The 13,314-nt window shown below is 54.0% G+C and overlaps 1 protein-coding gene across 1 annotated transcript; it reads right to left on the reverse strand.

Annotated features, from left to right (window-relative positions):
* Positions 1–27: 27 nt before the first annotated feature.
* zfyve9a (zinc finger, FYVE domain containing 9a) lies at positions 28–12,861 on the reverse strand. Its single transcript, XM_068749296.1, has 17 exons — positions 12,792–12,861; positions 10,023–11,251; positions 9,413–9,512; positions 9,153–9,329; positions 8,891–9,036; positions 6,921–7,011; positions 6,623–6,745; positions 5,817–5,972; positions 5,324–5,548; positions 4,936–5,018; positions 4,726–4,830; positions 3,628–3,778; positions 3,463–3,543; positions 3,083–3,245; positions 2,048–2,153; positions 1,815–1,982; positions 28–1,747 (listed from the first exon to the last, which is right to left on the reverse strand). Exons 1-17 carry the CDS (start codon positions 12,859–12,861, stop codon positions 1,586–1,588), a joined length of 3,336 nt encoding a protein of 1,111 aa, XP_068605397.1. The 3' UTR covers positions 28–1,585.
* Positions 12,862–13,314: the final 453 nt, after the last annotated feature.

Here is a 13,314-nt window from a genome sequence, read left to right on the forward strand (position 1 = left end):
GTCTTTTGTAAAGGCAAAAACTGGGCATTTAATCTGTAAAAGGTTTTATTTTACATATACCACAGGTCCTTTGATAAAGATGACTTGTCTTGGACATTTGTAGAGGAAAATAAACACGTCCTGCGTTTTTGGCTTCATCAACCGCTTCTGATGTCAGTAAAGAAACATTTAACCAAAAGTCGCCCACCGAAAACTGAAGGAGTGGATTTTTAGTTGCAGAAGCTTTAACTGTTAAACTGTAAAGCATCTCAAATACTAACGAATGCTGCCTCTTCAAAGATTGAGCCATTCTTTGTTTTTTGGGACTTCAAACGTTACACAAATAATGCCAAAATAGACAGAGACAGAATATTCACGTCTAATTTGTAGAAACTCAATTGCCAGCAGCGGCTGATGAACGCCACACAGTGATTGAGATGCGATCGCAGTAATAAACCCAGATGCTGGTGACCTTTGACCCCCTCATTCAGTCCGTACCCAACAACTTTCATCAGCTTTGCTAACCTTTCTATGCTACCGAAGTTCCTAAAATACTTCAAGCTACATAAGAGACGAATAGAGAATGTCTACAGGTCGAATTGAAACTGATTGGGAGAATCAGACGAACAGGAAATGGTTGTGGCGCCCCCTTCTGGTTTGAGACGAAGCTGCCAGAACACAGGAAGATTACTGAACATGGCTTTTGGTGATTCGCTTTGCGGGTTCAATACATTCTTCGATGTTGTCCCGGGTCCACGCGCTGAGGGGGGGGCCGCAGCGATCTGCTAATAGATCCGCACTATTTTACACATTTCAGATACAGAACAAGCTGCAGGAAATATGAGATGAAGTACATTCAGCTTCAGGTCAGGCGTGCGGCTCTTTACGCCCCGACCCCGTAAATGGCTTAGAATCCAGTGCACCGCTTCTGCAAGTAATACAGTTCTAATATATTTCTTTATATATAACTTTGCATCTTCAGTTATTCCGTATCTGGAGCGCTGATGAAGACGATTGATTTCCCTCCGGATCATTCTACGTTTTATCAATAAAGCATTTAAACCGGTTCCCAGTCAGCCGTAGGACAAACGGACGTTAAACGAAACAGCAAACGTCTTTCTGTGAAGGTCACTTCATCAACGTCTCAAAGTGGCGGCTACAGAATCAGTCCTGATGGAGGCGCTGAGCACCCCCCCCCCCCCCCAGGGTGCCGACCAGCTCCTCGCCCGGGGGCTCTGCAGCGCTCCTTTAATGTCTCCGAGATGAATTCCAGCCTCTGCCCGGTTGCCACAGCGACGGGACCTGTGAACAGAATTCGCTCTCCTTCGTGCCATTTTGCACTAAAGCGGAGATTAAGTGCACTTTTTGAGGGCGTCACCCTAATCCCAGATTCCTCCAGATGATTGGATGGAAGGAGCTCCGGGACGAGGAATCAGTGTCCCGTACAGGAGGGGCTTCAGAATGAAACTGATCATTTTGAAGCCCGTGAATACTTTTAGGCTGAAGGAGAGATCGCCGCCAGGTGAGGGTCACCACGCCCGCATCCGACGGGAGCCGGACGGACGGATGCATCGGTTCGACGAGAGACTCCGTCAGAGTTCAGCGTCTACGAGATGATCTCCAGGATGTAGAAGACCAGCTCCATGACCACGGGGCCCTCGCTCAGCTGACACGCCCCTCCGTGGATGACCGGGATCAGAGCGCTGTCCAGGGCGCTCAGGTACCGAGGCAGGAGAGGCTGGCCGTTGCTTCCTGTCAGGTAGCCGACCTGCAACGCGGAGGCAGGCGTCAGACCGGAAGCAGCGGCCTCCACGAAGGTCACGCCGTAGCCCTACCTGCTCCGAGTCCAAGGTGACCCTCAGGCCCAGCTTGGCCATCCCGTCCTCCTTGAGCAGCTTGAGGTGTGGACAGAGCGCCGTGCAGAAAGCCCTCGCCACGTTCTCCGCCAGCCGGCTGTGGTCGGCCGGGTCGCCGGGCTGATCTTCACTCTGGAGGAAAAACACCTGGGGGGGCGTTACCCAAAGGAGCAGGACAGACTCCGGGGACACGTTTGGACGGCGCCCTCTACCTCCGTCCAGCGGATGACCTTCCCGTTGGCTTGGGCCTCGGAGCCGTGGAGGATCTTGACGCTGGTGACGGACTCCATGGACTTCCCATCGACGGGGCTGATGACGCTAAACGACGCAACACACACACACAGAGAGCCGACTTACATCACCTGTCCACCTGTCCACGTCCTCTTAGAGCATTATTATTGGATGCAGGACGACCTCGTTCACTGGAAAGTCTAGCGATGGTAGAAAAACGATGCGGGGATTCCCAAAAGTCTCCTTCAATATAATTTGTGATTAGATATTACCTGAATATATATAAACATAAAAACACATACAGTAGTCCCTCATTTTCCGCGGGGGTTACGTTCCAAAAACAACCCGCAATAAGTGAAATCCGCAATGTAGTAATTTTTATTTTTAATTATTATTATACATGTACATAAATGTTTTAAGTCTGTAAAACCCCTCACCACACACTTTATACACGTTTAACAGGCAGGCATTAATCTAAATAGATTGTTTCAGTATTATAGAATGAAACCAAAGATCAAAACCTTTTCAGAACGAAACATTTGTTTGAGGAATAAAAATATATAGTACGTACAGTAAACGTTTTCCTGTTAATAATGTTAAGGCGTGCAGGTCGAGGAAAGAGCCGCTTGGAGTGCAGAAGAACAAATATTCTACTCGTGCTGTCTTTAGCCTCTCATGCTGCTTTATTGGATAGCTTAGCACAGCGGAACGGCAGCGGCTACATGTATCAACAGGAAGAAACAAAACCCAAAAGGGACGTGACGTTTAGGCTCCTACAAAAATAAAAACACATGAGAAGTTATTAATAGCAACTCGCGCGTATTTCACAGTTCCTCCGACCGCGCCCCTTCGTCTTGCGCCGTTTCAAGGCGCATTCAAGTGCAAAAAAAAAATCTGAAATTGCACTAAAAAACTCTGCGAAGCAGCGAAGTCGCGGAAAATGAACCGCATTATATCGAGGGACTACTGTATATAGCAGGAAACCCAAAAACACGTCGTGGCGTTTGCCGTCTCACCCCTTGTTGACGTCGTGGTCGTCCTCCGTCCACTGGATGAAGACGAGCTGCTGGCTGTCCTCCTGGCCGGCTTTACCGCACGTGATGCTGAAGTCCTTCATGTCCCTCAGGGCTTGCCGTAGGGAGTCCATGGTCTCCGCTGTGATCTGGATCATGACTCCATCTGAGGACAGAAGAGCAGCGATGGTGATTGGCTGCTCAAACATATACAACCAATCAATAACTGATGATCAACTACATCATGAGATTCTGGCGTTGGAGGAAAGCGTGGAGATTTACGATCCTCAGCGCCAACTCTTCCACAGCGGGCGAGTCCAGAGCCTCATTTTACCACAAGCCCCGCCTCCAGCGCCTGCACCAGTCGATGCCTCGGTTCTCACCTTCCACGATGCTGGTCTTGGCTAAGAAGCCCGACGATGTTTTCAAGGCGCCGCTGAACACGAAGAAGCAGGCTCCGGTCACTGAACGGACACACAGGGGGGGGGGTGTGAGGAGGGGGGGCGGTGTGAGGGGGGCGCCTGGGGGGCGCGGTCGTGGGTCGGCACCTTTGCGGGGCTGGTGATGGATGCTGATGGCCTGGGTCTGGTAGTTCCCGTCGTCGTTTTGAACGCACACCAGGTGAGAGTCGGCGCCGTCGTTGAAACACGCCCCCATGGCGAGCACGTGTTCGTTAGACTTGTTCATGGCCTTCATCATCTGAAAGGACAGACAGCAGCTCAGTAAGGCTCCTCTTCCTCACGGCCAGACATTCGTTCACAAACTCACAGCAGCAGCGCTACACGGGGGCTAGCAGCAGCGCTATACGGGGGCTAGCAGCGCTACAGGGGGGGCTAGCAGCAGCGCTACAGGGGGGCTAGCAGCAGCGCTACAGGGGGGCTAGCAGCAGCGCTACAGGGGGGGCTAGCAGCAGCGCTACAAGGGGGGCTAGATGCAGCGCTACAAGGGGGGCTAGCAGCAGCGCTACAGGGGGGCTGGCAGCAGCGCTATACGGGGGCTGGCAGCAGCGCTATACGGGGGCTGGCAGCAGCGCTACACGGGGGCTAGCAGCAGCGCTACAGGGGGGCTAGCAGCAGCGCTACAGGGGGGGCTAGCAGCAGCGCTACAGGGGGGCTAGCAGCAGCGCTACAGGGGGGCTAGCAGCAGCGCTATACGGGGGCTAGCAGCAGCGCTACAGGGGGGCTAGCAGCAGCGCTACACGGGGGCTAGCAGCAGCGCTATACGGGGGCTAGCAGCAGCGCTACAGGGGGGGCAGCAGCGCTACAGGGGGGCTAGCAGCAGCGCTACAGGGGGGCAGCAGCGCTACTCGGGTCGGGGGGGGGGCTGCATTCCATCGCAGACATCAGGGCGTGAGAGTTTCACGTGAAACATTTTTCTTAATTATTCCCTGTAAACTCTGCAATGTCTGCATCCCACTAAAGTCATCTGGTAACCATGGAAACAAAACAAAACAAAACAAGCCCGCCAAAGGCCCCCATTCGAGTTCTTGGCTGTGGGGAAATGTTTGTGGCTCAAATCTTGGTCCCATTCGCAGTAAACGTTCCCGTCAGAACCTTTAAGATCTGCTGAACCGATGAACCGGAGAACCGGAGAACGCCGCCGCGATTAGCGGTTCATGCGGACGCCGTTCTGGCGCCGACGCTCACCTCGTTGTAGCGATTGCTGGGGATCTTGATGCTCGTCTTCCTCACCTCCATGTCCACAAGCAGACCTTTGACCACTGGCAGCGTGTACTGGTAGTTACGGAAATCCTTCAGGAGGGACAGGAAGGAGAACGCGTTGGGGGGGGGGGGGGGGATGAACATAACCTGAGCTCCGGGAAGAGGAAGAGGAAGAGGAAGAGGAAGCTCGCTTACTGCCAGCAGGTTCATGATGGTGTGGCCGGTCTCCCCGAACAGCGGCTTCCTGAAGCGAACGCTGAAGAGCGGGCACGGATAAACTGCAAGACAAACCGGCGGTGAGACGCGACCCGCGGAGGAAACCCTGCGGAGGCCGCCGGGTTCGGGTCGCGGGCCGGTGAAGCTCCTCCCCCCTACGTCTGCAGCCGGCGCACGGAACGCTTCACCCCCCGCCTGCTGATGATGCTGCTGCTTACATCTTCTGAGAATGTTTCAATTTAGTTTCTTTGTTCAACTTTTCATCCTTTAATTATATTGAGTTGGGGGACAGGAATCCTTCGTCTCGTTGCCAGGCAACGGGCAGAATCTTTAAAACGTAAATGAAAGGACATTTGTCCCTGCTCACATCGGTATTCCGCCCCCAGCCGCAGCATGAGGCGGATCGGGAACACCTTGGCCCAGGGCGCCTCCCACTTCTGGATGAGGATGCCGAAGAGGAACGGCGGGTTGGGGAGCAGCAGGTCCTGCAGCGACTGGAAGGAGGGGCTGATGTAGAGGAAGCCCCCGTGCTCCTTACTGCCCAGGAAGCTCTGCGTGAAGAAGGCGTGGCTCAGGTGGCTCAGCACGCTGCCTAGAGGAGACGGGGGGGGGGGGGGGGCATGATAAACCGAACGATGAGCTCCGGCGGGGGGGGGAAGAAGGCCAAAGTGAGAGGATGCTGGGATTCCAACGCGGGACAAGCGGCTGTCAGCGGAGACAGCAGGACGATGTTTGTCCCATTGATCACCAAATAGAGGACGACTGTAGCGTGTCCTCCCGCGTCCACTTGGTTTTACCTGGGAGACACCTGAAGAAAGGTGGACTGAGAGCAGGAGGGGGGGGGGTGACTCGGTTCTTACCGCCGAGGGCTTCCTGGTACAGCTGCACAAAATGGCTGAAGAGATCTTTGGGGATGGTTTTCTCATCAGGCAGGCACTGGAGCAAAACGGCCACCTCGGCCTGGCCCACGGCGTGCATGCCTTTAGTCGTCACGTACCAGCACTTCCTGTTGACATCTGTGGGTTTAAAAGAACAGGAGAGAAGTCCGTCGAACCGGAACCAAGCTCCAGACTCCAGATTCTGTATTGTCATTATGCTAACATGACAAAACCGCGGCGTAAGGCGCTCATAGGAACACAAGGAAAAACAAAAATCTCTCTTAAACAACGAGATATACACACAGAGAGAGGATGAGAAAGAGAGCTCACGAGGGGTTAAACCGGACGCGAGATCACGAGGGGTTAAACCGGACGCGAGATCACGAGGGGTTAAACCGGACGCGAGATCACGAGGGGTTAAACCAGACGCGAGATCACGAGGGGTTAAACCAGACGCGAGATCACGAGGGGTTAAACCAGACGCGAGATCACGAGGGGTTAAACCAGACGCGAGATCACGAGGGGTTAAACCGGACGCGAGATCACGAGGGGTTAAACCGGACGCGAGATCACGAGGGGTTAAACCGGACGCGAGATCACGAGGGGTTAAACCGGACGCGAGATCACGAAAGTGGGAAAGTACACAAAGTACACAAAGTAGCACTGTAGTACTTTGTGTACTTTGTGAACCTTTAAAGCCAAACGTTCACACGCATTTATTTCTAGGGCTCTGAAAACATCCAACAGGCAGGCATGACCACTCCGGGGGGGGGCGGGGGGGGACTCACAGTTGACAAGCTTGACCATGGCTAGCAGGTTAGCATTGAGCACAAAGACCAGAGGGTCCGGCCCCCCCTCCTCCAGCTGCTGCATGAGGACGATCTCTGACGGCTGCTCCTCCACTGCATAGTCTGCAGGTGAGAACGGGGGGGGGGGGGGGGGGGGGTTAGGGTCATGGGAGAGAGCTCTTCAAACATCATAACCCCCCCAGCGATGAGCGGCGCTACAAAAAAGACAGAAGATGAGGTGGCAGAATGGTGTGGATGGGGGGGGGGGGGCAAGCACCTGTGATGTGGCCTCCCGTACCTCCTTTGACTCCGGTGGAGATGAGGATGGGGGGGAGCCCGTCCTCCGGGATCAGGCTGAGGGAGCTGCCCACCACGGCGGGGGGGGCTGCCTGCGGGCGGAGGGGGGGGGGGGGTCGTTATAATGTGGTTAGAGCCACGCTAGCAATAGCATTGTGATATCAGTCTGAGGAATCTCTCCATAAGGGGGGGGGGTCCTCGACTCTAATAACACATTAAAGAAGTACGGTGGAACCTCAGTTCTCACGCGCCCCGGTTCTCGGGCGCCCCGGTTCTCGGGCGCCTCGGTTCTCGGGCGCCCCGGTTCTCGGGCGCCCCGGTTCTCACGCGCCCCGGTTCTCACGCGCCCCGGTTCTCACGCGCCCCGGTTCTCTTCTCACGCGCCCCGGTTCTCACGCGCCCCGGTTCTCACGCGCCCCGGTTCTCACGCGCCTCGGTTCTCACGCGCCTCGGTTCTCTTCTCACGCGCCTCGGTTCTCACGCGCCTCGGTTCTCTTCTCACGCGCCTCGGTTCTCAGGCGCCCCGGTTCTCGTTTTTGACCCAAAATAATGGTGTGTAAAATGCCTCGGAAGTCTAACGGATTTTCAGAGTTCCAACACACGGGCGGAGCCGAGGCGAACCGAAGACACGCGAGCGAAGGCGGAGCCTAGCCGACTGCAGATGATTCGCTTGGTGTTCCTTCTGTCGCCGTTAGCTACGGATCCAATCAGCTGCTCACGTTTCTGTATATGAAACAATGAGGAAGATAAACTTCTGTTAAATGTCATTAATGACATATATACATATAATTATAATAATGTCGTGTGTTGTAGTTTTTTATTGAATTGTAACGCTCTGGATGACAATTAAGAAATATAATTTAAGATGAAAAGAAAACATGAACCTTCCAGAAAAACTAAATAAATGTTGGGCTTACATTATTTAAACTAAATAAATGTTAGGCTTACATTATTTAAACTAAATAAATGTTAGGCTTACATTATTTAAACTAAATAAATGTTAGGCTTACATTATTTACACTAAATAAATGTTAGGCTTACATTATTTACACTAAATAAATGTTAGGCTTACATTATTTAAACTAAATAAATGTTAGGCTTACATTATTTAAACTAAATAAATGTTAGGCTTACATTATTTACACTAAATAAATGTTAGGCTTGCATTATTTAAACTAAATAAATGTTAGGCTTGCATTATTTAAACTAAATAAATGTTAGGCTTACATTATTTAAACTAAATAAATGTTAGGCTTACATTATTTACACTAAATAAATGTTAGGCTTACATTATTTACACTAAATAAATGTTAGGCTTACATTATTTACACTAAATAAATGTTAGGCTTGCATTATTTAAACTAAATAAATGTTGGGCTTACATTATTTAAACTAAATAAATGTTAGGCTTACATTATTTAAACTAAATAAATGTTAGGCTTACATTATTTACACTAAATAAATGTTAGGCTTACATTATTTACACTAAATAAATGTTAGGCTTGCATTATTTAAACTAAATAAATGTTAGGCTTACATTATTTACACTAAATAAATGTTAGGCTTACATTATTTAAACTAAATAAATGTTAGGCTTACATTATTTAAACTAAATAAATGTTAGGCTTACATTATTTACACTAAATAAATGTTAGGCTTACATTATTTAAACTAAATAAATGTTAGGCTTACATTATTTAAACTAAATACAAATGGAAAGCAAACTCCCGATTGAACCTACAGCGACGTTAACGTTCCTTTAAGCCTAAACTGAGGGCTCTCTGGATCTCACCGACGACATTTATTAGAGGTCGCTGGACCCGGAACATGAATAAGCCACGTCCGACCGGGCGTTGGCTTCAGAGCAAACCGGCGACCCGTTTCTGGGAGACGAACGTTTACCGCCTGTTTGCAGCGGTCCCAGACGCAGTCAGTAAACGGAGCGTCTTTGTGGCCTCACGCCGAGCCTACCTCTGAGGGTTTACTGAAGTCGGTGGAGGCCGGCGGCCGGGTGGGGGCAGCGCCGGCGGGTGGAGGTTGGGGGGTCTCTGCTGCGTCTCCGTTCGGTAGGACCCCATCAGCAAACCAAACTCTCCTCTGCTCCCGCGTCAGGGAACCTGCAGGCGAGCCCCCCCCCCACAGAAACACGCTCCTCATCACGCCCTGGTTCAACACCCGGGAGACCCCCCCCCCACAGAGAACAAGCCACTAAGCGTGCCCGTCGTAGTCGTACCCTCGTTGCCGGGCTGCTTCAGGACTCCCACAGGCACCATGACGGTGGGGGGGGGGGAGCTCAGCGCCCCCGAGGCGTGGGCCTGCTGCAGGGGGGGGACGGTGGAGCAGTACTCTGCCGGGTTGTTGGGGTTGGGACTCTGGTTGCTGGCAGTGGGCGGGGTCTGCCATGCTCGAGCTTTGGGGGATGGAGGCGTATTATTGGTTTCATGCTTTCAGCTGCTAGCGCTGCTAGCCTGCTAGCCTGCTAGCCGTGCTCACCTGTGCTCAGGGCCGCATGGCAGGTGACGCAGACGCGGGCCTCTTTCCCGTCCATGTAGGCGAGCTTCCACTTCCGGCCGCAGCAGGCTGCACAGAACACCTGCAGCACGGAGAGAGGCCGGTTTGGACCCGCCGGTTTGGACCCGCCTGGAAGGTCGAGCAGGTCGAGCATCCCCGTGCTCGGGTGAGGCCCCGTTTGAAGGGTACTGATTTCCTGCACGCATCACGCATCACTTCTCTTTCGCTCACACACCAGTGAAACATGACGCCGGCTTCGTCAGCTAATCTGTGGCTCTTCCGGCCTGGCGGCGCCGGATGCACCGACGCCGCTCCGTCTATCCGGGCTGCTGCAGCGCCAGCGCCGCCCTGCTCATGTGACAGAGAACGCCACCATGGAAACCAAGCGGCCGCATCCCAGCAGGCAACGCTGCGCGTGGGCGGAAGCGATCAGGAGCGTCACTCCAAATGATGAATAAAGTCCATTTCAGAGAGAAACGTCACCGATGACCTCTGACCTACGTTAAGCTGCGACATCGGTGCCATTGCTGGTGAGGTTATTACGCGGTTATTACGCGGTTATTAGGCGGTTATTACCCCACCCAGGACTAACCTTGCCGCAGGCCCTGCAGTGGTGCCTCCTCTTGGTGAAGGTGAACTTGACATCGCATTTCGTGCAGACGGGAGCCTGCGAGTCGGGCACCCACACCGGGGCGACCCCCCCCAGAGCGTTGGCGCCTCGCTGCCCCGCCTGGAGGTCGTTGTCCGGGCCCTCAGCGTGGATGGCTCCGCCCCCACTGTGATCGGTCTCACCGAGCGAGGCTTCGGGGGACGCTCCCCCCCCCCTCTGGTTTTCGTGGTTCTTGTTCTTGCCGACGGCGGCCGGGCCGAGCTGATTCTGGACCTGCCCCGACAGCGGCTGGGGGATCTGCAGCTTGAGGCCGACCGGCTGCTTTGGCCGCGCCCCCCCATAAGGAACGCTGACCGGCCGCAGCCCGCTGTTGTTGAGCTTTGGCTGGCTTCCTGTCCCCGCCGCGCCGCCGTCGCCGGTCTCCTGCTTACTTTCCTCCATTTCCTTCTCCTCCCTGACAGAGTCCTCCTTGGAGGGAACAGGCGAGGGGGGGCAGCTCTCCTCCACCCCCTCCCCCTGGGTGCTGCTCTCCCGTTCCAAACCATTAGACGTGTCTGTTATTCTGAGGAGTTGGTCCGTCTGTCCCTCCGGACCACGTCTCTTCTCCTCCTCGTCCACTTCGACTCCATCAGGAAGAAACACGCCGTTCTCCTCACCCCGAGCGCCAGGTTGAATATCCCCCCCCCCACCCAGGAGACTTTCTACCTGCTCCTCCGTTTGGTTTTCCGGACCCCTTTCCTGTAAACCTCCTGGAACGACGTCCTCCTTGACACCGTCCCCATTACGTGTGGCCGGTTTTGAAGACGGGCATTCCTGTCCCAACACAACGTCAAAGGGGAAGCGTGCGCTCCTCGGAGCCGGGTCCTCTCCCGCCGGGACAGCTCGCTCCTCCTGAGGTTTGTCCTCCTGGTCAGAGACAGCAGCCCGACTAACTGGAGGAGACGCTGCGTCCGACACCGAATCCGTCTCAGGGGGTGGAGACAGGTCGTCGGTTCCAACCAGTTTGCCGATGTTGGGTTGGGGGGGGGGCTCGGACCCAGGAAGCCTTTTGGACTCAGCCCCTGAGTCGGGCAGGGTCTTGAAGGAGAGCCGACTCTCCCGGGGGCTGAGGTCTGCGTGGGCCAGGGCGGGGTTCAGGGAGAGCAGGTGGGCCGGAGGGGCGAGGATCCGGGCCCACTTGGCATCTGAGAGAATGGGATGGTCCGTCTCATCTGGGGACAGAAGGGAGAGGAAACACTTCATACGGATCTCACCTCGTCTCGTCGGTCACAAAACCGGAACGTTGACCCGCTGCGTTGAGTCTCTAGTCTCTCTAGTCTCTGTGTCTGAAATACAAGCCTTCCTCTGCGGGTCACCTGACTGAACACCCCCCCCCCCCCCCCCCGACCTGATCGCTGATCAACCACCGACTGAAACAAAGTGAAATCAACGATCATCTGTCAGATGTGGCTTCATTTAGAAATAACAGCGTTTTACAGAATGTTCCCGTTACGTCAGATTGTATGCGTTTGGCCAGTAGAGGGCGTCTTTTAGAGGGCGTCTTTCAGAGGTCGTCTTTCGGAGGGCGTCTTTCAGAGGTCGTCTTTCGGAGGTCGTCTTTCGGAGGTCGTCTTTCGGAGGTCGTCTTTCGGAGGTCGTCTTTCGGAGGTCGTCTTTCGGAGGTCGTCCTTTAGAGGTCGTCTTTTGGAGGTCGTCTTTCGGAGGTCGTCTTTCGGAGGTCGTCTTTCGGAGGTCGTCTTTCGGAGGTCGTCTTTCGGAGGTCGTCTTTCGGAGGTCGTCTTTCGGAGGTCGTCTTTCAGAGGTCGTCTTTCAGAGGTCGTCTTTCGGAGGTCGTCTTTCAGAGGTCGTCTTTCAGAGGTCGTCTTTCAGAGCTCGTCTTTCAGAGGTCGTCTTTTAGAGGTCGTCTTTCAGAGGTCGTCTTTTAGAGGTCGTCTTTCAGAGGTCGTCTTTCGGAGGTCGTCCTTTAGAGGTCGTCTTTCGGAGGTCGTCTTTCGGAGGTCGTCTTTCGGAGGTCGTCTTTCGGAGGTCGTCTTTCGGAGGTCGTCTTTCGGAGGTCGTCTTTCGGAGGTCGTCTTTCGGAGGTCGTCTTTCGGAGGTCGTCCTTTAGAGGTCGTCTTTTGGAGGTCGTCTTTCGGAGGTCGTCTTTCGGAGGTCGTCTTTCGGAGGTCGTCTTTCGGAGGTCGTCTTTCGGAGGTCGTCTTTCGGAGGTCGTCTTTCGGAGGTCGTCTTTCGGAGGTCGTCTTTCGGAGGTCGTCTTTCAGAGGTCGTCTTTCAGAGGTCGTCTTTCAGAGGTCGTCTTTCAGAGGTCGTCTTTTAGAGGTCGTCTTTCAGAGGTCGTCTTTCAGAGGTCGTCTTTTAGAGGTCGTCTTTTAGAGGTCGTCTTTTAGAGGTCGTCTTTTAGAGGTCGTCTTTTAGAGGTCGTCTTTCGGAGGTCGTCTTTTGGATGTCGTCTTTTGGAGGGCGTCTTTTAGAGGTCGTCTTTTAGAGGTCGTCTTTCAGAGGTCGTCTTTCAGAGGTCGTCTTTCAGAGGTCGTCTTTCGGAGGTCGTCTTTTAGAGGTAATTAAACTCCTTGTAGCGCAGCTTCATAAAGGCTCTGATGATGTTTCATCTTTATTAGCAGAAGTAAAGGACAGTCCTTGCCGTCCTCCAGCAGGCGGGGGACAGACGCTCTGAGCAGTCGTCCCTCAGCGACCCAGGCGGGTCCTCGCCGATCTACTCGTGGGTCGATTCGGAGCAGCCCCGTGTCTCACCTTGGTTCTGCTCAAACTCGTCCAGCACTTTGTCCAGGTTGAAGGCCTCGGCCTGGAAGTAGTTCTCCATGGGTAAGACGCCCCCCCCTGCAGACTGCCGCCCGAACCTAGGAGCAGAAGAGCTGGTGTTAACGCACGCCCCCAGGACGAAGGTCTCCGACCTCCTCATCCATTCATCCATTCATCAGCATCCACTCACTGCAACAGGACGACCTCCACAACCTAATCGTTCTCAACCCAACCTGCAGAGGGCGCCTCTGTTCATCAATAAAACGTTCACACATGATTGATTAGGAAGCCAAGGGCCAAGGACAAATCCCCCACAGAGGCCGTCCTCACCGGGACAGAGGCCATCCTCAGCGGTCCCCCACAGAGACCGTCCTCAGCGGGACAGAAGCCATCCTCAGCGGTCCCCCACAGAGGCCGTCCTCACCGGGACAGAGGCCGTCCTCAGCGGTCCCCCACAGAGACCGTCCTCAGCGGGACAGAGGCCGTCCTCAGCGGTCCCCCACAGAGACCGTCC

The sequence above is a fragment of the Brachionichthys hirsutus genome, chromosome 15 (genome assembly GCF_040956055.1).
Source record: "Brachionichthys hirsutus isolate HB-005 chromosome 15, CSIRO-AGI_Bhir_v1, whole genome shotgun sequence".
Classification (NCBI taxonomy): Eukaryota; Metazoa; Chordata; class Actinopteri; order Lophiiformes; family Brachionichthyidae; genus Brachionichthys; species Brachionichthys hirsutus.